This window comes from Platichthys flesus, chromosome 2 (genome assembly GCF_949316205.1).
Source record: "Platichthys flesus chromosome 2, fPlaFle2.1, whole genome shotgun sequence".
In the NCBI taxonomy this organism is placed as follows: domain Eukaryota; kingdom Metazoa; phylum Chordata; class Actinopteri; order Pleuronectiformes; family Pleuronectidae; genus Platichthys; species Platichthys flesus.
In genome coordinates, this window is record NC_084946.1 from 20654994 (window position 1) to 20682948 (window position 27955).

Genomic DNA, 27955 nt, shown 5'->3' on the forward strand with positions numbered 1-27955 from the left:
TTTTATTACAGATATCCACAAACATGCAAAAACAAATAAGTATAAAAAGTTAATACAAAAGTTGCATCTGTGCAAGTAAAAAATTAAAAAATACTGCTCAACATTAAAAGTCTGCAGATACTGAGTGAAACCAGGCAACACTTTTTTTTTATATATATGCCTATTTAAGACACAGAAGTAACAGGTAAGGCAATACAAGGTGACAGTTGACGTGGCACTTATGCATATCTGTGGTGAGAAACACAAAAACACACACACACACACTGATGCTCTGATGCATGAATGCCACAAGCTTAGTCACACCTCATGCACCACCGTCTTATCTTGTCATACCAAGGCTCTGTAGGATCACTCACTGAGACTGAGTGCATCCGAGGCACTTTTCACGTTGACTACACTGCAGTCAGAAAGAGGAAGTGGCAAGTAAAAAAACCCGACGTGTGCATGAGTCCTGAGTCTTGACCCTCTTGCCACATCTCAACGGACACCCTGAACGTGTGACACCTTCGAGTTCCTGACAGGCTGCGGCACGTGTAGATCATTGCGAATAAGATGAAGACTTTGTATCTTTAGATAAAATAAAGCAGCTCTGTGTGGTTATTACACAAACACTGAGAAAAGTACAAAGTTTAATTTACTCCCTTACAATAAAAATCCAGAAGACCTCCCCCCCGCTATAACCTCAGACTGAAATTACTTTTCTTACAAAGGCCCGCCATTAAAGAGGTGCAGTCCACGTTTCTTCTTAAAATACAAATTTAAAAACATGCTGCCTTCCAGTTGTTCCTGTTTTTACTGCTCACTCTAAACACTTAATATATTGCTGGTTAATTAAAGCCACTGAGAATCCATAGTTACCCTGAAGAGATGAGTTGGTTTTACCTTTTTTTGATTTCACAGCATTAATGTCATAAGTCCTTGCAACAATAATGGTAAATTGTAAACTGTAAAGCGCTCACTGGTTTTAGGACAAAAATAAAAGCATTACTGTTATTGCTATTTCTTAAAATACAGGTTAAGATTTATAATGAAATGCATCAAAGGATAATCAAAGGTGATCTTCTTTTTGGACTTATGAGGAGGAATAAATATACTAACTAGGCATAAGGTGATTGTGTTGATTTGACTGCATCTGTAACCTTTGACCTCTTGCCTCCATGGCATTTTAACATGATAATAGATGTCCCTCCATCGTGCAATCAATCACACAGACAATTCCTTCAGGGCCCCACTCACTGGTATGCATCTACAATGTGAACAGTTGGAATATTTCGAACAAAGTTAAAAACAAAAGCTTCTGGTTTAGGGGTTGTGCAGCATTCAGCAGCAGCAGCAGCAAGCAAATGAAAAAGTTAGAAATCTGCAAAGCCACATCTGGATATGTGACACAACCGCCGCTAAATAAAAAATGTTGCTGTCCTGGAAAAATACAATAAAATAAAAGTATAAAATACAACAAGGTACCTCAAGTCTGTTTTACATGTTAAAATATTGGCACATGTATTTTGTTTGTATGGCTTGATCCCCCTTAAGGCCACGTACGCATTGGCAGGTTTGTGCATTTTATCATTATGTGAAATTAAAGAAAATCAGAGGAGCTGTTATATATATTTATATGATAGATAAAAAAATTATCAAAAGTATTTTATATATACAGTATATGCATTGTTTTGGCTTGTTGAAGTCACCTTAAGTCTTTATCCTGGGTAAATCTGTTATATCCAGGTTTAGTTCATATTTGTCCAATTCTCCACTCTGGTCTTCAGTGCCCCGTTCCCACGCGTGACTGTCTGTAATGTCTCCCACGTCGCAGCCGCTTCTCTCATGTTGCTCTCCGTGCTCCCTCGGTGGTGAATCCTGGACGGGTCGACCTTCCAAATGCTCTCCTGACACACTCTCATGTGCCTCTTCCACACGACCATCACTAACCCCTGCCTCTCTCTCTTCCTCCTCCTCTTTGAGTCCCTCTGGAGCCCCGTCCAGACTGGAATCGCTGAGGAAAGAGTGCGGGGTTTGAGTGTCCCCCAGGGACATAGGGTTGCCGTCAGCCAGCCGACCCGAGAGCATGCCGCCTGCCCCCGGGCCGAAAGGCATCTCCTCGGGGTCTTGGTCTGGATCCTGGTCTTTGCTGCAGTAAGCGTAGCGGTGGTTCATGTGCTGGGAGTAAGAGCCGGAGTGAGAGAAGCGCTTGCCGCATTTGTCACATTGGTATGGTTTCTCTCCAGAGTGCAGCCGGCTGTGCTCGATCAGATGGTGCTTGTGCTTGAAGGCCTTGTTGCAGATCTTGCACTCATGAGGACGTTTGCCTGTTATGACGACAGATACATTATTAAACAAATATTTAGAAAATGTACTGAAATCGCTTTAAATTGTTTTTTATGTTAATTTTGTCAAGATTTTTTAAAGATATTTTGACATGGTGCATTGTAACTAAAGCAGATGGTTACCTTAACTTACTAAAAGGTAACAAAGAGGTAAAAACCTATACGTAGTTAAAAAAATATGCCGACCAGCATCTCTAATGTTCATAATTAACAATTTTGAACGATGGCAGCCAATAAACAAAATTATATATCAAATGTTCTTGCAGACTGTGCACAAGCTACTGACCTGTGTGCTCATATTTGTGTCGAAGCAGCGAGCTGCTCTTCTGGAAGGTTTTATCACAAATGTCACAAGCATACATCCCCTCCTCTGTCTTCTTTAGCCTCTTCCTCCCGGGTCCACCTTCTCCCTCCATACTTTCATCCATAAGAGAGAGATAGTCCAGTGCTCCGCGGCTTAACACCTCACCCTGTACAGAAATTATGAAAGTTATGACTATGCAGTAGTTTGCATGGGTATTACTTTAATTCTATGCACTTTTTAAGGTAATTACCTAATTTGTGCGTTAAAGATTTACACATTTAGTAGAGCCAGAGAAAGTGGGGAAGACATCGGGTCCAAACTGAACCTGCGATCATTGTAGGAAGACTCACATGAGGCTCCTACTCATCCAGGTGAGTTTGGTGCCCCACAATGCACTTCATCTAAACTTAAAGAGAAGCCTTACTCACCATCAGAGCTTGCCTCTCCTGGTGGATCTTTTTCAGCGTTGCCTCCGCATCAGCCTCCATCATGTAGGCCATAGGAGAGAGGAACCCAGCGCTATTAGCTGGCTGACTGAATGGAATCTGTGTAATGGCATCATGTCCTGAGAGTCCCAAACCAGACTGGTTGATGAGAGGAAAACCATTGTATAAGGACCCTGGAAACACAGGAGTTCTGGCCCCACTGTAAACCGGGTGGTGGTAGTGTAAGGGTAGATGTGAAGTCGGACTTAAGTTGGACATAAGTCTCTTCAGCTGCTGCTGGGCCCCAAGCTCTCTCTTCTCGCCTCTGGCTGAGCTGCCGTTAACGGTTTTGTTTCTCCCCTCTTGGCCTGAGAGCTGCTTGGGCAGGGAGAGGTCCAGAGGTTCATTCTGTGCGGACCAGGGGCTTCCAGACTGGTTCTGAGGTGAGGAGTTTTCAGGAGGGAAGTTGTTGAGGTCGAGGCAGACAGGAGAACTGAATCCTGATGAGGAAACTCTTCTTCTTGCTCTTGGTGAAGACAGATCTGGGGAGTGGTTGATTTGTTGGCTCGGGCTTCCCTTTTCCTGGCTGGACCAAAACGCCCGTGCGGACAGGGTATCATGGTGGGATGATGTGGGAGAGTGCATTGCGACCAAAAGCTGCTGCGGTACAGAGTGCCAGCTGGGCTTGTGCAATGGTGACTTGTTTCCACAGAGACCATTGGGGACCTCTCCTGGTTTGCTGTTCTCCAGTTGGAGAGCAGATCTGGGGAAAAACAAAGGTGGCGAGGAGTGCTCTTTGCTGCGAAGCCCCTCGGGCACCTCCATTGCCTCAGGATTCATCTTGCAGAGGTAGCGCTCGTGCTGCAGGAGCACTGCCACATTGGGGAAAAGCTGGGAGCACCAGCGACACGTCACCCCAAGCACGCATCTATCCCCTTCACCTGACTCCCTCCTTCTGTCAGGGGACATCTGACTTTCAATCCCTCCTCCATTGTGAGTCACCCTCCTTTCCTCTGCTGCAGCGCCTCCTTCTCTTTCTGTCTTCTCATTTTTCTTCACCTCTCTGTGAAGCACCTCCTGCAGCATCTCCTCAAATTTGGTCCCAGAGTAAGGATAAGGCAATAGAGTGGTCCCTTTTAGGATGCTGGCCCTCAGGGACAGCTCTGCCGAGGGGTCCCAGGACCGAGCCAGATCCAAAGCTTTGGCGAAGGCTGCAGGGTTCTGGTTAAGGTCTTGCAGCAAAAGCTGATGAAGATCTTCTGGTACTCGGCCAAGGGGCCTGGAATTGTCTTGGCTCGGTGAAGACAAAGGAGAGCCGTTGTCGCTGCTGTTTCTCCCCCTGCCTGCAGAGGGAGACTGGAGATATGAGGGGTGGTAAGGGCTTTGGTTGTGTCCATTAAAAGCCCCGCTGGCTCCTCCTGTATGTCCCCCTCCATTCCCTCCACCGCTGTGGCACTTTTTGCTGCTTAAGTGGGAGCTGTATGAGCCCGAATGAGAGAAACGTTTCTTGCAGTTGGAGCACTCGTAAGGTTTCTCACCTAAGGGACACAACACAGAAAGAACGCAATTGTCAAAAGATGTTGAGTGGGCTGAAAATACCTTTTTACCAGGGTTTTTTCGTAATCGTCTTTTTCTGTCAACGCATGAACTTGGTGTGTAATTTCACAAGTGACATAAGTAAGGGTTAGTGTAACAGAGGAAACAATAGCAAATTAACGGGTGAGTACAAGTGTTTTGATGTTATTTGGTCTCACCACTGTGGATGCGGAGATGCTCTTTGAGGTGGTGTTTGTACTTGAACGCTTTGCCACACTGCATACATTTGAACTTCCTGGTCTCCATGCCTTGATCAAGCATGATGGGACTCTAGGAAGACGGAATGCTGTTATTAGTTTTACACTGGAAGACGTGAAGGGAGCAATTTCAGGGTTGGTAGAAGTATGATTATGGTAAATGGTCTGTATTTATATGCATAGATACACACTTGATGACCACTCGAAGCACTTGACACTACAGTTTTGCCATTCACACATTCACACACACATTCACACATTGGTATGTGCTATAATCTTTGTGCAGCACTTTCCCCATCGCACATCATTCAGACACAGTCAGGGGCAATTTGGGTTCAGTGTCTTTCCATGCAGACTGGAAGAGCTGGAGATCAAACCTTGTGGTTAGCGGACAACCCGCTCCACCTCCTTAGCCACAGCCACCCAAAGGTTATTTGTGTATAACACAAAGTTAAAAATACATCACTACTAAATAATTAAAACTATAAAGAACCATGCTGTGGCATTTGCTCTAATTGCAGGAAGGTTTAGGCTACTCTGAGTCTCACCTTGTCCTGCATTTGATTGTGAAGTGCCAGGTGCTGCTCCATCTGTGCCCTATGGGGGGCAGTGTATCCACAGAGTGGACAGACCATGTGCCCCCCCTCCCTCTCCTGACAGTACTTGATATGTTCCCTCAAAGTGGCTCCTCGCTGATACATCCTGTGGCAGAACGGACAAACCTGCTGGTTCCGCGCTGCATCTGAAGCCGAGAGAGAAGAGACGATTTAACAGAGCGTGAAAACTGTCATGCATTTATCACATATACTGTTTTCAGGTTTGGGGGCTGAAGCCTGTCCTGGTATAGGTCACCAACCTGTCTTATACATACATTTAGCCAAAGTAAAGGAAATTATTCAAATAGTTCTATTTTGAACTTAGTTTGAAATAAAATATATGTCAATTTGAGAGTTTTTTTACGTTGTGTGTGTCGTCACACAGGTTTAATGTAGAAATAGGAAGATGGAATCTTACGACACCTTTTCTTGTGTGTCTGTGGTATAAGCTACAGAATGAAATGTGTTCTCACAGATCTGAACATGATGATTTTATATTGTTCACTAATATTTATGGATAGATACTAGAATATCTTAATCACATACCAACATGTCTCCCTAATGTTTTTATTTTGTCAAGTGAAATTACTTAACATATTTGCATGGTGACATAAAAAAATTACAATTCTGCCTTATCTTCCTATTTTCCCAGAATGAATATAGTACGTACATCATTATACACGCTTCTCATTCTTTAACGACATCCTGCAGTTGAGATGGTTATTAAAACTAATAACAGTCATTTCACATGTGTACATTTTCTATTTATTTATCATTGCAGCCGTTCTGTCATTCACGTACCTGCTCCCTCAGGTGAACTGTGCTGAGCTCCTGGTGACCAGATAGCGGGCGGCAGGTCGTCGTGCCTGCTGCCCTGGTGGTACGCGGCAGCCGTGCCATTGTGGCCCAGATGGTCCAAGAGACTGGCGGAGGTAGAGGCCCTCTTCAACTGGGCCAAGAACTCATAGTGAGCCAGGTCCTCAAAGGCGTTCTGGGAGTCTGAGCTCTTACCTGGGGAACAGATAAAAAGACACTGAAATATGTACAACTAGAAATATGCTCAATTTGAAGCAGCAGTTAAGGGAAACATAACTATGAGACGTGCAGACACCTAGGTTTATTAGTGTTACTACAGATTCTACTATAAGTTTCAAGGAGAAACCTTTTTAAACAAACCTGTTTAAGGTTAAAGAAAAGTTTTCCTTACTTACATTTTACAGTTATCCTTATTATACAAAAGAGACTATCATATTTTTTTTTTGCTTTTTTGAGCAAAGCAAGATTCTAATATTTTTGTAGTAATTAGAGACTTATACTAGACCTGGGTTATTGGAATCTCTTTTGTTTTTTACCCAATTTATTTTGTTTGAGTGAGAACAGGTCAGACAAAAGATATAATCAATGATTAAAGATATTACATAATCATCTCTTTTCCAAGAAATCACATTTCTTTGTCAAATCCTTTTAAGGTAATTTCATCCACACGTACTTTACAGTCATAATTATTATCGCAGGCACTCTGTTATATTGAAAAACCTTTTCAAAGATGTTTTCTCAGTCTTTGTGACACCGTGCAACTGAATCTAATAGGATTAAACTGTTTACTCAAAAAGTCTGAAAGATAAAACAATAAAAATCCCGGGATCGGCCAGAAGCGACACATGCGATTTTAAGAATTCTTTCTCATTTGTGTCTTCGAGTGCAGTGACAGCCACAGATGTACTCAATGTGAAGTGGAGAGGGTGTCTCCTATCTCAGGCCAGTCAACTCTGCTCACAGCGACTTTGAGGAAGATTTTTCAAATGTTTGCAGATGTTGGCATATTTTGAGCTGTTTTTTTATGTGGTGAAGGGAAGAGCCTGTGCGGTGGCGTGTTGTAAAAACTCAGCTCTGCCTTCATCAGGCGAGGCCGAATCACACGAGGCGAGGCAGCTAAGTGATTGTTAGTAGGCGAGCCGCGCAAGCCTTTGATCTCCGCTAAGTAAAAGGGAAAGCCTCACGTCGCACAGTGCTGATTTCAGTACCGTAACGTCACCTCTTTGATGCATGGAAATATTGTGACATTGTGTGGGATGAGTTCTTTTGTCATGCTTTCAGAAGGCTGCCTTTTCAAAGAGAACAGTGAAAAGAAGAAACAGCTTTCAGGGAAGGCATGGTTACACAAGGAGCTGATACCAAGGTGTATCTACGGGGCTTTGAGCAGCAGCGTGAGGCTGGCAGTGTCTTGCATCAGAAAAAGAAACCCTACTGGAAAACTTGTTTACACTTACTGTAGAGTCCACACTAGTCTCATACAGTATACCTTACAGTTTTTACAATCGTACTTTCTTCACAGAGCCAGTTAACTAATCGCTAGATCTGGATCTTAATCTGAATCAGCACCAAATTGCACACACTCATAAATATCAGTCCGCTAAATATGCCTGATTCTAACACAGATGCAACCCAACCTCCTTGGCGGAGTTAATAGGGGATTAATTCAGACTTTTCCTACACGAGAACACCACACTTCAGTTTATCACTTACAGTACATCCTCAATGTTTCATGGTCTCCATCCTGGTCAGTGGTGGATGCAGTGATGCCGTCCTCAGCCGCTTCGGCATCCGGCTCCACCTGCGCCCAGTAGTTCCTGGCGCCGGGGCTGAGGCTTTGCGGGCGCGTGGAGCGAGCGGGGCTGCCGGGCTCCTCCGTCCCCTCGCTGGGCGTCAGGCTCGTCTTGTCCAGGCTCTCCTGGCAGTCCTGCGGCTCCAGGCTCCACAGGCCCACCTCATCCTCCCCCTCGGATCCCAGTGAAGTCGCTTGCTCAGCATCCACTGTGAGAGGGAAAGTAACGAAGGGAAGTTTTAGTGGGGGGCTCTGAGTTATATTTAAATGCCATGGATCAAATGTTCAGTGAGCTCATTAGAGGATGTTTGATTTTTGCAATGCTATATTGTGTTTTCAGTACGTTAAAAGTCAAATAACACAAACACATGTCTTTAATCTGGGCTAAATAACACACCAATTATTTTGTTGTGGTGTCCAAACCTAAAATTACTTTTTAAAAACATGGTTCATAATGAAATGGACATGTCTCTTGTTATATCAGATGGTGTTTAGTTATTTGAGCTGTAGGTTGTGACCACTGGAAACCAGACACAATAACGCATGGGTTCAAACAAATATGTAAGGAACCAAACTGAGGAAAAACATAATCAGGAATTCAAAAATATATTTTCTAAATGCAAATCAAATTTTTCTATATTTTTCAATATTCCTCTGCAAGCAAGAGGATGAGGTTTCTTTCATGTTGTTCAATGTGGTTTTGATCAAGAGATATTTCACACGGCGTTGTGGATGTGTGGATAATGATCAATGCAAACGGACAAGCTCAGCATGCAACATGCATAACTGAGGAAAGATGTACAATTCTCAACACTTCAGACAGAAACATAAAATATAATAATATATTATATTACTAATTTCTGATCCATTTTAAAGGGAAGATCAGTACGAGGCTTTAAGTTGGATACAAATTTAACCAAAAAAAGACAATAGATATATATAACTAAAGAGTATGTATGTATTTAACTGAGTCTGCTGTTAATGTGTCATGTTGTTGTTTAAACTTCACGCCAAGAACATGCAGCTTATTTTAATGTCACTTTAAATTCCAGTTACTGACAACATGTACTTCTCTGTTACTTTGAGTTCATGTGTAACTGTTTTTAAAGAACAATTCGTGACTGTAGAATAGCGTACACATTATATGTTTCACTCTTTATTTTCATCGTGATCCGTGATGTGCACAGTACATGACCGTGAGGCAGTGGAGAAGTAAGAAGAGAAGACAAATAACATATTGTCATTTTAAAAGTGTACCCTCGGTGCCCAGGCTGCAGAGAGGAGTGGAAGGGCGCGTTAGTTTTTCCCATGGCGAAGACAATAAATGACAATTACAAACACATGCCTGGGATTTCAGCTGTAGGCTCTTATTTCCAAGGCTTTCTTTGAGGACTCTCTGTTTTCCTCTCGCTGATTGGCAATATCTAATCACAACCAAGTAATGACCATTTAAGAACACAAAGTGGACTCCTTGCCAGTGCGTTTGAAATGCAGCATCAGAGAAAGCCAAGCCGTTGTCGAGGGGAGAGCGCCCCCCCCCCCCACTGTGTTGTGAAAAATAATGTTTCTGATCAGTAGTCGATGACGGCCGCAATGTTGTCATGCATCCTATAGCCTCAAAGGAATTTTCCTTTTTGGCTCCAAGAGAGATCAGAGAGAAACGTAGAGTTTCACAGCTCGTTAAATGTCACAAAACACAAACAAGGATTATTCATTACGCTGTCAAAACACACTCGCACTCTCTCCCTCTGAAAGATTTTCATTTTTCTTTATTGAATCACTGTGACTGCAACCTCGCTCACCCGCCTGTGGACAGTGCCCGCCGTACAGTTTGCCTTCGGCTCCCTTGATCATGTCAAACGATCCCACGGCTGTGACCTTACGCTCGGAGGAACTTTATAACCTGGTAGCCATGACACCTTCACAACCGAAAGAGACATGAGCTTGCACTGATAACACACATGCACAGTCACTCTGCTACTGAAAGAGACGAAGGGGGCGACCCACAATCACATCTAAGTCACTCGCACAATTTACACACATTCTTCAGATGAGTGTATTAAGATGTAACTCCTACACGTGTATCTGTTTGTATCAGCATGTTGTACTTCCTTCCCCGGCTTCACTGCACCCCAGTTCAAACCTGTGCTCAGTCAGAAACTCAGATTACGTGCCTCCTACAGAGCTGATCAACTAACATGGGGAGGTGGAGTTGATCTTTAGGAGGGTGAAGTTCTTCATCAAACATGCTCCACTACAGCGGGTAGTTGTGAAGTTGATGAGGTTGCTCTATCGGTGATGCAGGAGTTTCCTTGGGATGATAGGACATACACCGCCAGGGCCCAAAAAAGGGTGGGGGGAGAGAGTCTGGTCCTGATTAGCATCAAATTGGCTCTAATTTTCTCTCCCATGACAGTGAGTGACACTGAGTCTATATGTCCTGTCATTAAAGCGGCACCGCACAGGGATGGCTTTCATTATCAGGCCCGTTGATTTATTTACTTGGATAGAGACTGCGTCAAATAGATTTGTTTTGCGTGTGTGTGTGTGTTTGTTGGAGCAACACAATATTTGAACACTGCAGGAGGCATGGGATCGCCTCCATGAACGGATTATGTGTCAAGGTACAAAATGAATTTAAGAGTTACACAAACTAGCACCCACCAGTACACTGCTGTTGTGCATGCACATTATCGTGCGTGGGAAGAATGTGACTCATATCCAGAGAGTGCTAACCGAACTGTGCTGCATCATGCCTGACAATGTTGATCACTCGGTCGTCTGGGGACTGTTTCTGATGGCTTGACAACAACACTTGTGTTCGGATCACACACTGCAAAGCTATTTTAATCTGTCTGTTGCTGCCTCTCCCTCGCTGACGGAGGCTGAAGTGAAAGATTGGCGGTCTCTGCCTGTCAGAAAGATGGTCACGTTCTCCAGCTTGGACACGTATCGCTAGAAACGCAGAATTGCACTCAGAGAAAACAAATTTCTGCTCTTTTCGATTGTGTTTATTAATCCATATTGAGTTTCCTCTGCAGCCTAAAAAATAATCACCTACATTCGTGGTTCCAAAAGTAGTTGTCGGGACCCCTTGGGAGGTTACGAGGCACAGACAAGATGTCGTCATTGATCGAATTAAATTCAAACCAATTAAATAAACCATAATTTAACCATTAATGCAATACAAGAAAAGACACAAAAATAAAATTGCTAAATTTAAGATAAATAATTATATCAAATGTTTAATATTGATAAATATTTCATCAACCTTATAATTTTCTTTGTCCCCACATGATCCCTGAGGTGTTTATCAAAGAATAGTCACAGCATCAGCTGCAGCAGATTAATTATTCGCACCAAATGAAACATTACAACATTAGTTCAAATCAATATCCTCATGGGTAATGTGGGTCCCAAAGTAAGAGCCTTATTTTGTGGGTCACAAACTAAAATATTTGGGAAACTCTGAACTACAATATTAATTTGCGTATTTACATCATTGGGTCGGACACACATGAATAATAATTATAAATTCATAAGGACATATTTTTGTGAGACAGAATTTTTCCAAAACCACAGTTAAAAAGTCTGCGTTTGTCTTGCACTGGCTCAGCACAGAGATAGTTTCAATCCCGTCCACGCGAACCCTCCTCTGTTTATATCCCTGAGGGCATCGACTGTACAGACACTCAGCTGCAGTTTATTTTACAATTCACATATGTGATCTGGTATTGACTTAGTAATTATGTGGCTAAATGGTAAGCACGCAGTAATTACCTAAAAATTACCTTGTTTGTTTCTCTTGGTTTTAAATGGCAACAAACAGGGGCAGGCCCAATTTACCACACAATGAATTTATTACCATTCTTTGTGGATTTTTACGCACTTTACACTCAATGTTAAAACTAAGCCAAAATAACAGTAATACAATATTATCAATGCAAATGAATATATTATTGTATCTTACACATTCTAATAACAACCAAATAAAATAAAAAATCTTTTGTACAAATTAGTTTGAGATATTTTGGCCGCGGTTAGATATAAAATTGACAAACACCAAACAAAAAATAAATGATAAAATATATAGAAAGTCTTTGTTATATACAAAAAAGGATTACACACACACAAGATATGCCTACTAGTTAAATTACGTATTAATTGGAAATAAAAATCAAATACATATTTTACAAGATCTGAGTTTCGCTGTTAATGTGTTTTTTTGGCCACCAACTCTTCAACAGTGTTTATCGTCTTGAGATTTTAAAAGTTTTATATTAATCAAAAATTATCTAGCTACCTGTAAGAGATGAGATCCACGTTGCTCTTCATATCAGCTGATGCATGAGTGTAAATATGACAATCATGTGGTGCAAATATCACAAAGCTGTAACATCTGCTAGATTTCATGAAGTACATAATGTAGGCGGTAAAACTGTCAAACCATTGAAATGATCACACGCCATGAATAAAAACTCACTGATTCCCCATATTTCCAACAGAGCTCCTGTAGATTTCACTTCAAGACATTTTCATCACCTTTCTATCATTATTTGCTTCTCAGGAGTGAGACAGTGCTTCTTCCACGACAGTTTCACTCGCGTCGAAAGAAACTAAGCACTTGCTATTTTGAACTAGATAAATTACCACATGGAGGTGCATGGACGCCCACGTGCCAAACAAACAACCGAGCACAGGAAGATGTGTGTTTATTGTCATTTTACTATACCTATGAGAGCAGTTCAGAGACACCAGGGATCCACATTCATCTCCAGAGCATATCGCAGGATTCAAACAGGTCATTTGTCACTGTGGCTGCTCTCTTGTTCATACCTGCTGTGTCACATTCGCACAATGAGTCAGGGGAGGACCACAACCAGCAGCAGACGCCTCCCCCCCGATCCTCCTCATGTCAGCAACAACTCGCACTCACTCACCCACACACTCTCTATCAGAGATCAATCCTGACAACCGGTTATTAATGATTTGTTTAGCAGAATAAAGACAAAATCTTATATATCACCCTCCAATTCATAAGCTCACAGGAGTGTATGATTTTTATAATTTTCCAAAGTGAGAGACTTTAATTCACGGAAAACCTTGCACTGTAATTTCCTCTCCTCAGTCCGGAATGCAGCTTTTGATTTCGATTCATCCGAATGCTTTTCTCAGATTATACGCTGACAGCAAATTGAGGATTAAGTGCTCTAAATGACACGGTAACCAATAGGAATGGTGGTAATGGGATGTTTTGCAGCGTGTTTATTGCATTTTTGTGGCCAGTGAAGAGGAGGTGCAAACATTCTTGTCTAATGATGGTGAAAATAAAACCGCAAACGCACCGATACCAAAGTCACATGGTCGAGTTTGAGCTCAATCGATTGGGCGCCGCTTCTACAAAGTCTGCAAATGGCTGCTGAGACTGAGATGGAGATTGTAAAGGTCATATTGGTGTTGAGGAAGAGATGCTAAAATGTGCAGCGTGTTGCAGAGTGTGATTGTGAGCTCTTGCACTGAAGTGTGTGTGTGTGTGTGTGTGTTTGTTTGTTCCTGTAACGGCATCTTTGTGAGGACCATTTTAAGCATAGATAGACCCTACAGGGTGAGGACATTTTGAACAGTCCACACTGTTTCAAAGGGGCTGTTTAAGGGTTAAGACTTGGTTTTAGGGTTAGGCATTAGGTTTGGATGGTTAGGGTGAGCTGGGCAATGTATTATGTCAGTGAGTGTGCTCACTAAGAGAGAAGTACAAACATTAGTGTGTGTGAGTGTTTGAGAAAGAGAGTGACAAAACTACACCGAGAAGTGATGGAGAAAGAGAGATAAGAGAAGAGCAACGGCACAGAGGATCAGAGAAGAAAGGTCCACAAAAAGACTGAAAGCAACAGCGTCAAACCGTCCCGGGCACAAATCCTCTGACTGATGATGAACTGTGAAAAACACACAACAGAGGGAAATTCCCTGAACGCACACACACATACACACACACACCTACAGTAAATAGGATATGGAGTAATACAGAAAAACATACAAATAAAACTGATGCGGTGGAAAGAATGGAGAACTAGACCAATGTGATGCGGAGGAGAACAAGACTCATCAAACAAACAATAATCTGTATGTGTGTGTCTGTGTTTGTGTGTGGTCCAGTTATAACTCATGTTGTGGGGACCTAAATCTTTTGTCACATTATGTCGACTTGTCTTCTTTATGTGGACAAAACACGTCCCCGTAACGTTAAATGATTTAATTTGTGTGAGGGTTAGTAAGGTTTAGTTTAAGGTTAGACTTAGATATGAGACATGACTGTGTGTGTGTGTTTGTGTGTGTGTGGCTGCACGTCCTCCAACATTATCTGTACTTCAGTCGCAGATAGCAGAATTGAGGACCAAGCGGCGCCGCAGCAGCCGGGTCACAGCTCTGTGCCGTTAGATGTGCCCCTCATTAGGAGACACCACCCTGTCAGAGTATTTACAGCAGCACCGCAGCCCAGGGGCAACATCTGCACTTTGAAAGATGCAGCGCGGCAATCAGCTCGAGAAATAAACACCCAGCTAATTTCCTTGTATTGATTGAAGCCCTGCGAAGAAAACAGAAGTGTGGACAACAGCAGTGCGATTCTGCACACTTTAGCTTGACAACCAAAACCGTATTGAAACTATTTCGCCCTTTGTTCACTGTGGCTTTTAATGATGCTCTTCAATTAGGGCCCTGGTGACACAAAAACAGAATCTCCTTTTTGGGCATTTTATTGGCTTCAAAGCCGCCGAGCCATTCGCCGATACCACACACAGGGTTGATTCGTCAACGAGCTGTGCACTCGGTGTGAGTGTGCGCTGGTGTTAGTTTCATTATTCACATATGAGCGCTCAGTGCGATTTCAGAGGAGCCTGCATGCTCGGGCGAATCAAAGCACAGCCCCGAGACAGAGACTGTGCCGCTCTGTGGTGTTGTGTACTGCTGCCATGGCCCCCGCTCTGGAAAGGGCCCTGGCATCTGAAAATCGATTGATTTCACAGTATTACTGATCTGTTATTCTCTATCTACACGTCACATCACTGCGCTGCACCCGACAGTGAACCACATGTGCGCAGTGGAAAACCTGTTCTTATGTGGCTTCAAACAGACCGGGACATTTGACTAACGGCAAACAAGTTGCTAAAAGTTAAATATAGTTACGAAAGCCGTAAGTTACTGTACCCTCGTGTACATGTGCTGCAGAGCAAGATCAATCTACATCAAGATAAAATGTCTGTCATCACCCTTCACCTTCAAAGGAACACTTTCTTCACGTCTGATAGACTTAGTGACTCTCTTCCTGTTTACCATGATGCACACTTAACTAGGCTTTGTAACATCCCCAAAGGAAGTTATGTTTTCACCCCTGTTCGTTTGTCTGTGAGCAGCATTGCCCAAAAACAACTAAATGGATTTCTATGCGACTTTGTGGAAGGATGCGGTACGGGTCGGGCAAGAAGCTATTACATTTTGGTTTTGGGATAATCCAGGAATTTATTTTAACTTTCTTTAACAATCCGAGAAAGTGCAGTTATAGTCGTTCTATTGTGACTGCCAATATGGTACATATTATGTTTTGGGCTATTTTAAACACTTAAGTGCCAATTTTGTGTTTCTTATTTTTATTGTCATTGTTTCAGTATCACTCAAAGGTCTTTAAATAAATTTATATTTCACGTGTAACATTTAAGCTGCTGCTTTATGCCCCCTTCCCAAGGAGCTCATTGGTTCCTACCCGCTGTTGTTTCACGTGGGACTGGTGTAACAGTGGCATAGGCCCGTTGGGAAGTCAGAGAGTTATGTTCGGTTTTGCCGGTGCTTTTAAGATAACTTGTAGACTGCTTATTGCCCAGAGCTTAGAAAAACTGGAGCACGCTATCAACCAAGAAAAGAAGGTTACACTATATATACTGCACAACATGTGTGAGGTCACTTAATGAAATTGCAGGACAACCTTTACATTTTTTGTATTTGGGACATTGGGTGATTGCAACCACGTGTATTATAAATTATTTCATATAACGAGAGATCAAAATGATTCTGATTAGGGCCCTTTTTTCCCCCACTGTGTTGCCATGATGGATTCAGTCTTATGCTAAACCTGTAGCCTCCTTAAGACATCATTCTCTGAGCTACCGTGCCTGTGTGAGAAACAATAGAGCAGTGAGACAGGAAGAGGGTCCCAAATAGCTTCAGGCCTAAACGGTGATCACACCACAAAGGTGTTGACAGAGCTGTGAGGGGAGGTGGTGTGAAGGAGAAACACACTCACAGCGTGTACTTTTTGCCCGTCCTGTAGATTCCCGGCCCAGCTATGTATATTCTTAGATCAGGTGGTGAGTCATCTATAGAAATCCACGGTTTATTTTTGCAAACCTACAATGATGGTAACTTTCACAGCGAGGTCGAAATGAATAGGTTCCCATTTTTCACAGGTAGAGCTTGTCATTCAGTGTGTCATCACAGTAACAGCCTCCTTGTATATGTAGGGGATGTTGCGTTCAGAGTTTCGAAGTGCAAACAAACCACAGTTGGGTTAAAGCAGCACAGTCTCGTTATCTATGAGTCCATCCCCTTTTCTGTTTTTATATCATTTGTCGAAAACTGATAAGAGCAGGAAGGAAAGTTTAAAATAACTGAGATCACTTAGGTTTGAATATTCATCTCCGGGTGCAACTGAGATGAAAGCGAAACAAGGGGGAAAAATGCAGCAATCAGTTTTTCTCTTTGCATTCAAGAGGCTCAAGGTGTGAGTGGAGAGGTGCGCAGCGAGGCTTTGTGGTCGTGTGTTCTTCCTCCGGAGGTTTCCTGTGTGCTGCTGCTGCTTGCGTGTTTGCCACCATGTTTACCTGTCCTCCAGACCACCACAGCGACATTTATCAAATGAAGAGTCACCTCGTTTTCTCACCTTCAAAGCGACAGCACAGTTTCCAAAGCCTGCGTGCTGCATAAAGCAGTAACACACTAGATGCAATGATACAGCAAGTAAATCGATTTTTTTTTTTGTTTTTCCCAACTGGATTCTCTAACCCAAAGAAATTTACAAGTCTTTTGAGAATTTAAAGGGATTTTATAGAGTTGTTCTGTCAAGCGATTTAACATCCAGAACCTATAACAACCCTAATGACTTACAGCCTCGGCTTTAAATGCACTGTCTCTTTCTTGCTTTTCCTCATCACACATCTGTCATAAGCTCTGTCACAGAAAACAATTTCCACTGACCCACCACACTGAAAGTTAACACAGGAAACACCGCTCACATCATCCTGCTGCTGAATCGTGTATATTGGGTAATTCACCATGTCAGTGACTCACCAGCAGTGACAAACCAATTCAGCTATTGTGTGTGTGTGTGTGTGTGTGTGTGTGTGCACTCGAGCTTTCACCCCCGCCATGTTTGAGCCGAGTGCCACTGCCACCGTGCACTGGGAAAAGGTTAGCTCGGTTTGAGGAGCACGTTATTTTGGAGTTGGCCCTCCGCCTCCTCCTGTGGCCCTCGCTGGTTTCCGTGTAGCGAGGAGCCGGTGCTGGAATGCAGCGACGGTCACAGAAGGACCCACGCACTCACCACACTGTGAATCAAAAGCCAAACTCCACTTCATTAGACTCCTGTCATTGCAGAGACTCTCACACCACTCTATAAATACCCCCGTCTCTTTCCCCCCCCACGCCAAATTTGTTTTCCCTCTTCCTTTTCTTGACACATGAAAATGCTCGGGGACCGTTCCAGCTGTCTGATGTGGCTCTTTATTTTGTACGTTGGCGCAAGAAACCACACAATAGTGGCTCCTTTTGAATATTAAAACATTCTCTGACGGAGCACAAAGGTTCTGAAGTTTTTTAATAGGGGTGCACGCTAAATAAAACTTCTCTTTCGAGTTTAACGGCTACACAATGTGGGATTTGGTTAGTTCGACTCGAGCTGCAACTTACAGCTATGCCCACGACAGGAGATTTGTTTTGAGGGCGAAACAAATATGCCTGGTATCCCACGGACTTCTGGCGGCTTCAAACGTCTTTTATATATACGATCTCTCTGAGGTGTTTTCTGCATTGAAGCCCTAAAATGTTTTAATATAGCCACTCAAAGACGATTTAAAACACAAGATACAAGAACTCGGAGGAACCCACAATGAGATATAAAAGATCAGAGCGCACATGTGAAGGTATTCACGACACCAGTAGTTAAAAAAACCCAAATCAACTCGTTACAGCTACTGCAAATAAATAAAACTGCCTTGTTATTTCTCTGCACTTTGGCCAATTAAAAGTAAAAAACAAACACCACAACTAGTCATTAAAGAACATGACAACACAAGACATGTATCTTCTGCTGCTGCATTCAGGAATCAATAAGTAAAGTAAGAAACTATAAAATGCAGAAGAATCAATATAATAATAGTATGTTTCTTTACAATGATAAATGTGTGTCCGCCTGTCGATTGAGACCTAACAGTCAGATCCTGTTTGTAACGCACAGACGGGGCGCCATCCTCTGGCCCATGCAGACATTACATCCCTCAAATGAGATGATAACACACCAGAGTGTTTCCAGTGACCACAAGTGACCTTGGAGGCTTTGAAACATAGAAAAGACGCCTCTCTAATGTGGCGCTCTGCTCGTGGTCTTTGTCTTTCTCTCAGTTGTTCCCCACGCGCCTGCACACACACACACACACACACACAAAGACACACACACACACACACACACACACACTCTCTCTGTCTCGGCCTCTGAGTGCGCTCTCCCTTCTTTCATCACTTTTTCTGCAAGCACACATAAAGACATACAGGGGAGGAAAAAAAGAACACACACACACACACACATTGTTCACACACTGTTCTTTTTGTGGTTATGGAGTTTTGATTGGGAAGATGTATGAGTCATATTGCATATTAATTTACACACACTCGTACGTGCTTTTGTTTCAACTTGATGTGTGTGTGTGTGTGTGAATGTGATGCCAGAGCCCGCGCTTTGTAAAAGAAACTAATTAAAGTCATAGAGAAAAATGCAAAGGCAGCAGAACTGCACGAGAGAGTGTGTGCATGTCATTACTGACCTGGCCCATGTTGGAGAAAAAAAAGAAGTGATGGCAAGAAGAGAGAGGGAGAAAGAGAGAGAGAGAGAGAGAAAGGGAGGGAGAGTAAAACCTCAACCGTCGAGAATAATGTATATAAAAAAAGACTGAACAAGAAGAAAGGTTTAGAACGCAAACTTGGGGAGTTTAAGAGGATCTTTGATGTGTATCAGAAGAGGAAAGCAGCCTCGCGACTGGGACGACAGTAATTTTAAGTCGAAGCAGAAGGCCGGCTGGCTGACTGGCTGCCTTGCTGGCTGCCTGGCTGACTGCCTGGCTGACTGACTGCAAGCTTTGATGGCGTTGGCTGTTTGAAGTGGTTTTTCGGGGGATGGGAGCAGCGTGTGGTGTCAGTGGGACAGGGGAGGCACTCAGGGGGAGGGGGGGTAGGTGGTGTGGGTGGGGGGGGGGAGCATGATGGCAACCGTTCAGGGATCTGGGAGAAGGGAAGGGGGGGGGGGCAGAGGATGGATAGATGGAAGGAGAGGGGAAGAAAGCAGGAGAGGGAGTGGATAAAAATGGAATTGAGTGAAAGGGATAGAGGAGGTGGGGGGGGGGGGTCGATACAGGAAAGAGAGAGATAAAGAGGAATCAAAGGGAAGAAAGGAGACGGAGTGGCAAGAAACAAAAAGATCACAGAAGAAGAGCGAGCGAAGAAGGAAAAGCAACAGATGACTGCTGGAATAAAGTGCAAGTTTGAGAGAGAGAAAGAGAGAGAGAGAAAGAGAGAGAGAGAGAGAGAGAGAGGGAAGAAAGAAAATCCGATTTGTGTCAGACCTTCAGGGGCGCGTCCCAATACGAGGCCCGGACGCATTCACACCTTCCTATGACTCGTATCATTCAGATGACGTTACCTCGCTCTGAAATGAAGCCAGGCTGCCTTATAACTTAACTTCCCTTTCCATCCCTCCTGCAAAGCTGGACACACGCACCATATAATCATAGCTGCACTGCTTCCCCGAGGTGCCCCGGCTCGACCGCATCGGCAGAGAGGGAAAAAAGAAATGTACGACTTCAGAAAGTTTTTGTTTTTGTTCTCCGTGCCTATTCATTTTCTTTTTATTAGCGGCTGACCTGTTTCGTTTCAAACCGATGCGCCAGTTTGTCAAATTTGCAACAGGAACATGATACGTAGCAGTGAGATTAGAGCAGTGAAGAGTGACCATATGTGATGCTGCCTGTGCTGGATCCTCTTCTTACCTGAGCTAAAGACTCATTTTCAACCTTTAAAATATGTCATGCTGGTTAGAAACATCAACATCATTTTCTTTTTGTGAGTTTGTTATTGATGGGGCTTAAAAGGGACTAAATATAGAGGCATGATTTATTACAAAAATAGTCCGAAACCTCTCCATTGTTGCTTTGTGATGCTGCCGGCCACGTTTTCACAGATACTCTCGTGTAACACAACTAATATGTTTGCATTGCATGTCTCCCTGGAGGAATGAATGCATTTTTTTTCCAAACCCTGCTGATGGAAATTTCTACCGAGATGATGCATTCGCTGGTGGGCCCAGAAGTCAGCGGAGAGTGTTCTCTCCCCAGAGGAATGTGTTTACTCCCTTCCAGGTAACTGAGTACGTACATTATCTGAATGTGTGAGCGAGAGAGGGAGGGAGTGGGATGTGCAGGTCAGACGGAGGTGGTACCAGGTGATCACAGGTACAGGGAGATGGAGCGAGGGAGGAGGAGGAGGAGGAGGAGGAGGAGGAGGAGGAGGAGGAGGAGGAGGAGGAGGAGGAGTTGGCTGACTGACTGACCCATGCCTTTTCAGTTGCTGGTCCAAGTTCTCACACCTCAGCTGATCCAGGACAAGCTGCAGATAGAGTTTATGTTGGTGCACTACAGAGATCATGACTGTTAGAAAGTCGTACTGCCAATAGGATGTTAGCATATGTACTGTGAGAATATATATATATGTTCTCTGTATTTCTATTTTTCATTTTCATTTATTGCCTATTTTATTTTGTTATACTTTCACATCCTTTTTTGACCTTATTTTGACGAGGCTGCTGTAACAAGGGTATTTCCTCAGCCTGGGATCAGTAAATGTTATCTTATCTCAATTATTTATGGCTGCATCGTCTGTGGTGAAACCTCGTTCAGGCCTTTATGTGATCACGTAGCTGCTTAATCACTTGTTTCATTTTCTAGATTAGTCAAAACAAACTGTCACATCTTGATTCAAACTGAAATTATAAGCTGATTAATTTGTTGACAGATAATACATCAAAATGTTTGATTATTGATTAATTCTCCAAATCCCAGCGGATGCGAACAATAATAAAGATCCCACATCTCAAAAAGTGAAGACAAAACTTTACTTTGGTCCTCTGGTGATTGGCTGCAGTCCAGGTCATTAACTCCACCCTCTCCATGTTAGCAGATGGGACATGGACCAAACTAAAAACACCTCAAATTCATTCCTCTAAGAAGGTTTCTGTCATTTTAGGTAATTATATTACGCTTGTGTATTTTCAAATATAAGTTCAACTTCAATTCATTGACTGACAGCTGAGAATTAACTCATGATTGGTCGGGCTGGTTAATCAAAGTCGCTCTGATACTCTCAAGTGCTGGTCAGGTTTGTACTGAGTTCTGTTACCTGCCATGAACTGCATGTCCATCACGGGGAACGTGGTCAGCTAAAGAGGAAACTACTGATGTTGTGCTGATTTACCATCAGCTGACAGCGCAGTCAGCAGCCCGGCAGGGGAGACACCCACCGGGGTGCGGCTTAGGATTTCATAACTGAGCACTGACCAAGACAGCAACTTTATGTTAGAAAAAGAAGGAAGGAACAGAAAAATCTTTTTTTACACAAACTAACACAGTCCTGCGATACCTTTTTTTGTCAAAGTGCTGCCATGGTTGCCCGTGTGGTGCCAAGTAGACAAAAAAGATCCACACGAGAAGAAAAGTAAAAACGAGAGAAACATTTTGTTTAAAAGAAGGAAATAAGAGAGCAAGGCAGAACAGAAATGGGAAGTGATTAAAAAGAAAGGTGTCAAACTGTCAACCACTCCGTTTCTCGAATCAGTCCTCTGAGGTGATCAGAGCAGATTCTCCACAAACGCCACCGCTCTCCTGTCGTTTACCACGTATCAACGTGCTGCCCTGTTAAAGCTGCTTCCAGAACCCTGACACACTCTGTGTCTGTCTGCCAGGCCGCTCTCCCCTCTCTCCCTGTCTCTTTTCTTTCCCCCCGCCATCCCTCTCTCGCTCTGCCACCCATCTGGGCCTTGTAATACATGACAGCTGAAGCGCGGTTCCAAATTTAATTTGAGGTGTGATAAAACGGCACATATCTATAAATTGTGCGCAGAGATCCTGCCTATATCTGGAGCGCTTTAACCCCTCTCCCCTGTCAAACACGTGCAGCACATATCAAACGCACAATACCCCGGCCTGTCTGCGCACAAAGGGGAAGATCTGCAAGTAGACTCAAAGGTGAGGCATGTTGCCAAAGCAATGACGACGGATGTAATAATAAAACGGGGAAATGGAATCTGTCAAGAATGAAAAGAGAGTTTGCAACATCATAACGTTAAAGTACGTTAACCCTTTTTCTGTCAGATAAAACGCCTTGATGTGAAAATAGAATCGCACGCATTTGAGTGAGAGGCCGCAAGAAGCATTGTTGGTGTTAAACTTGTGAAAAGTGCAGCGTGAGGCACCTTGAGACTCACACACACACACAGAGAGACACACACCTCGCGGCCTCTGTGGCTATTCATGTTGTCTTACAGTTTGAAATGGTGTGATTCTCAAACAGTCAACTCTTAAGTTTCTAATTAGCTCTTATCTGCTCTTCCTGGATTTGACTTTCAGCGACGAAGCCACCGTCTGAGCAGACGTTACGTTTCTCGGCGCAGATCAGTTGGATTCAAAAAAGATTGATTCTACATTTTGTTGCAATATTTCCGATGATTGAAAGTCGTTGAAATCTCTCAACAAAAGACGTCTACATCTCCCAAACGATCACGAGCGGGAGCCGATACGGCGGAAAGCCCCCGCGCGAGTATTCATCCTACAATGGCACCACAGAACTTTCCAGATAATAATTCCTCCGGGAGTGGATCATCAGCGTGGCAGCCGCACAGCAGGAATGTACAGTACGACATGGGACTGTTTGGGCCGCATCCAAGCAATAATCGAATGAACATGTGAAAAATACCAGAGGGACTCAATCAAGGGATTCCCCATCACCGCTGCGTTGATCTGGCATCAAACGCAGCAGAGCTGGGATGGGAAAAATATGTGCCACTTGGAGCTATGGGAATGTCGGGGAGCAAATAAGGAAACACTTAAGATCATCCCACTTTCTGTCGCCCCGTCCCGTCTCTTCTGCATCTACCCATCGTGCCCCTCGGAGCCCCCTCCGTCCCATCGGTTCCCCACCTCTGTCATCCTCCTCTTCTTCTTTCTTCCTCCTCTGTCCCACCCACCCGCTGGTTCTGACGCCTGAGCTGAGCCCCTTGAAGAGTCCCGGTAATAGACTGTGGTGCCTGAGCTCTTCACTGCTGTCTCGCTCTCTCTCTCCCCCCCACCCCCTCCCCTCATCCCTGAGCGCCGATACATCTTACAGCAGGCCCGGTCCAACAGGCCCAGCCCATGTGCTTTGTACAGTACAAGCGCGACAGTCTTTCATTGCTGTGTTTCCCCCTCTATTCTCTCTCTTTTCTCCTTTTCCCCCTCTTTTCTGCTGCTTGAGTCCTTTGTGTACAGTGTGCTATGCTCACTGTGGCAGCACTGTGCCAGAAAAACCCACACAAACACACACGCATTCACACACACACACACACACCCGTACATGTATGCACACACATACACAGTCACAGACACACAGCTGGGCCCCAGCTGCATACAAAGACTGGGGTTTGGAAATCAATGAAGGAGAAAGAAGAAAAGGGGAAAGGAGTTGAAATAAATTGGCACTTGAAAAAAGGAGAAAAACGAGAACGAGGGAGTGAGGGAAACAGGGAGAGAAAGCTCTCTCTCTCTCTCTCTCTCCCTCTTTCTTAAATAGGCACATCAACTCAACAACAGAGCGAGGTTTTTCATGGACTGACAAAACCTGAAGCACAAGGCAACAGGGCTAAAGATGTTTCTGAGGACGCTCGTGAAATGCAGCCCTGCGTCTGATTCGAGAGTCGGGGCCCGGATGAGCGTGATCGGATGGGTGGACGTCTCTCTGGTGGAGGCGCCCGCTACGTTAGAGGGGAAAGCCCGGGTATAATCCAGTCAGCGGCCTTTAAATAAATGAAAACACTGGAATCTAAACAGCGGGCAGAGACCAGTTACTGCACCAATTAGCTGGCTTCTTTGAATCCGCTCTAGAGACTAAATGGCGGCCTCATTAAAGTTGTCCCGAAACTGAAATAAAGAAGTTTCAACGAGGAAAATAGATGATGTCTCCACCGTTATTCCAAAATGATGCAGTAATGTTATTGACGTTTGCCTCAAAAGCAAAGAAAGTGAAAGTGTAAGTCTCATAAAACCCTGATAATTAAAAAACTTTGCGAGAAATTTGACCATTTGCTCCATCAATATGACAAATGGAGCATCAAACTATCAAATACGCGTTATGGAGTCAAATGTGAGTTTGTATGGAGGCCTGAAATGGGCGGGGGGGGGGGGGGGGGGCTTGCTCTGCTAATTAATTCACACTCTTCTGAAACCAAAATCTCTCTCTCACAGCCAGAACAAAGGTCATCATCTCAAATGGATGTGTTTCCTTCCTCGGTCCCAGGACTGGTTCCACTCTGCCAGGAATGAAGAGTAGTAATTTCCTCACGTTGCTTGATATTGGTGAACATTGACACTTTTATTGGGGGAGACAGAGACATAATCAATAGGCGCCTTGGGGAGAGAAGAAAAGTCAGCGTATGGTGTTTTTTTTTCCACCTCTTTCTTCTGGTTTGGACAAGATCCGCAAAATCGCTGTCTTATGAGTCAGGCCCTGCCAGATTCATTTGGGTTTATCAAGGACCTTTAACTCCCTGCTCGCATTCCAGATCCTAAACACGGCTTTAACACACACGCGTATCTGCGCCTGGCATACGTGCAGCGAGGAGGGCACGCGCACATTCTCCACAGGCGCCGGTGCGTGTGTGTGACACAGGACACCGATGAGCGTGCAATCTGCACAGACATGCACGCCAGGTTGACTTCCACTCGCGGAGCAAGAATCAATAAATACAGGAGAAAGGGAGCAGCCCGAACAGAAGCGACACAGAATATATTATATAACAGATCCTCAACATTTCTGACTTTTAGGACACTTTTTAGATTCTCGGCCGCGTCTCAATTTGTAATCAGTGTCTTTTTCTGTTGTTTTTTTTCCCTCCTCCAATTTCCCTCCTCGGACGCCCTCAGGTCTTGAAACTCCACCACCGTTTGAAACTGACCAGAAGCGATGGTTAAACTTTGCTCCGAGGTCACAGCAGGAATTAAAGGAACTGTGCTCTTCATTTTGTTGCTGCTACAGTCTGATACGCGACATGTCCCTGTCAGTGAGTAAATGTGCTTTGGGGGTTATTTCTTTTTTTCTGCTTTCACAGCACTGCGATGCTGTTGATTCGTGCGGCCGGTCAAAGGTGAGAGCGTGCATGTGTGTACGCACGGCACCCGTTAGCGCCGAGCAGCCACAGAGGGATCTCACCCTGGTGACACACTCTGCCGGGGCGTCACACCTCTCCGAATGAAAATGAGGAAACACTTTCAGCAAACTCTAATGGAGTCCTGACAGCACACGACGGTTAGTTGTCACTTCAGGGGACAAAGGAGCACGGGGCCTGGTTTGTGAACCTCAAGAGTTAAGAATCGAGACGAGTTGTGTGTTTGTGAGCTCACGTTCGATTCCCGGGGACAAAATATCCTCTCAGGGACCGAAAGGTGATTCAGTTAAAGGTTGTGTTTGCACTTTGACTTTAGGTTATGTGATTAAAAAAAAGTGATCCTATGGTTTTCCCTGCATCCAATACAAAGTCAACAGCAAGACACAGCATCACACACACACACTTCAACAGCGTTAGAGGGCTTTAGACTGAGCTTATAAGGATTTAAGGTTAGTTTTATAGATTTGAGCTCATTAAACGGTTGTTGCCTGCAGTTAAATTTAGGGCCCAGAGAAATGTTCAATGTTGAGGATAATTTTAGAGTTTTTGCGGCTTCGGGGTTTTGGGAGGCAGCGTTTGATTCTAACATAAATTTCCAGTCCTCATCAGAAGAATAGGAGACCGAATGTTTACGTGGGTGTCCATGTGCGAGTGTGTTTATCCTGCACAACAGTCAGGGAGTTCAGAGGCAAAGACACACACACACTTGCAAACAGCGCACAGTGTGTGTTGCATGCATGGTCTCAACAAAGTCCCTAAATTAGGCACACTGTCAACAAGTTCCTCTCATGCAGCCCTGCTGTAGGAAGTGCACTCACACAGACTGATAACTGATAACATCTTTACACTGTGATAAGACCCCTGATGGTCAGAATTACACAAAGATCGATATGACTCAGTGGAGCAGGCTTAATGGAGACCATGGGGCGGGGGGGATATTTTAAAGCCTTTGTATTGGGCAGAAAACTCTAAAACTAAAATGACGAGTGTTTACACATGTTTAAGGTAAAGCAAATTATTTTAGCAATTCGATTTGTCACTTTTACCTAAAATGCAAGTGATTTAGAGATTTGACAACAAAAAAAATTGTTATTTACACTGGTTCAAGAAAAAACTTCTATTTAGAAGATACATTTAAAACAAGCCCTTTTCTTAATGTTGTTTCTGGTACAATACACTTTGTAGTAAGAAAATGTTGACTGTGTGTTGAGTCAAGTAGCTTAAAGTAAAACAAAAACGAATCTGCAGTAGAAAAATAAAAACTACAAGGGAACATGATCCTAGAAAGAAACCTCATGAACAGGTTCAACCTTTTTTTTTTTACTCAGGCCGACATGAGAGAACGAAAGAAAAAGTTTTTGTTTTTTTTAAGAAACTTTTAAAGAAACGTTTTTCTCAAGAAACGTTTTAATTTGACGAAATCCTCTCTTGGATAAAACAATCAAAATAGAACCACGCCATGCTCTGCGTCAGGACGTTTTAAACACTGTGGAGCTTCCAAACTTTCCAAAAAAGTTTGTGAAAGTTTCTTTTCGGATAAAGATAATAAAACAAACAAGGTTCTGGAGATTCCACTGAACGCGTGCACGGGGTTCAGGGATGTTTTCTGCGCCTCCGCCTCTTAACGCACGTCTCTACTCCGGCTGTAACAGTCCCAGCTGCCACCCTGCCTGCTCATCCTCAGCTATTCGTACTGCAGGCTCACGAATGCAGAAACACGACTGCAAAAGTGGCACAATGAAACACACGTTGTATTTGTTTCCCAGAGAGCTCCCGAGGAAATGTCCCCCCGGTGATGGGCTCCTGCGCGCGACATCTGCTGCACCGTGGAGTCCCCGACTTGTTCGAACTTTCTTCTGTCTCCCCCCCCCCCGCCACCCCTTCCCCAGCGCCTCGGTTCTCTCACCTCGGTTCCTCCTGGGGTTCGCCTGTTTCCTCCGCTTGCCTCTGCTCTCCTCCGTCATGGTCAGGCTCGGCTCGGCGGCGGGGAGTTGTCCGGGGCGGCGGCGGTGCGTGGCTGTGCGTTCGTCCTGCGCGCCTGCCTGGAGAATGAATGGTGTCGAGGAGGCATCGCCGTCGCTCGCAGCGGGAGAGACTCGAGTCAGCCCTGTGGTGGGACTCCTCCGAGGCGAGAGGCGACGAGCCGCGCTGAGGAGGAGTGATGTCAGCAGCAGAGGTTGGCCCTG

At 44.1% G+C, this 27955-nt stretch overlaps 1 protein-coding gene across 1 annotated transcript; it reads right to left on the bottom strand.

Moving 5' to 3' along the window:
* On the bottom strand, positions 1-27955 carry LOC133969183 (zinc finger E-box-binding homeobox 2-like). Its single transcript, XM_062405484.1, has 8 exons — positions 27676-27955; positions 7969-8256; positions 6244-6453; positions 5395-5588; positions 4808-4919; positions 3057-4591; positions 2611-2794; positions 1-2306 (listed from the first exon to the last, which is right to left on the bottom strand). Exons 1-8 carry the CDS (start codon positions 27731-27733, stop codon positions 1690-1692), a joined length of 3198 nt encoding a protein of 1065 aa, XP_062261468.1. The 5' UTR covers positions 27734-27955; the 3' UTR covers positions 1-1689.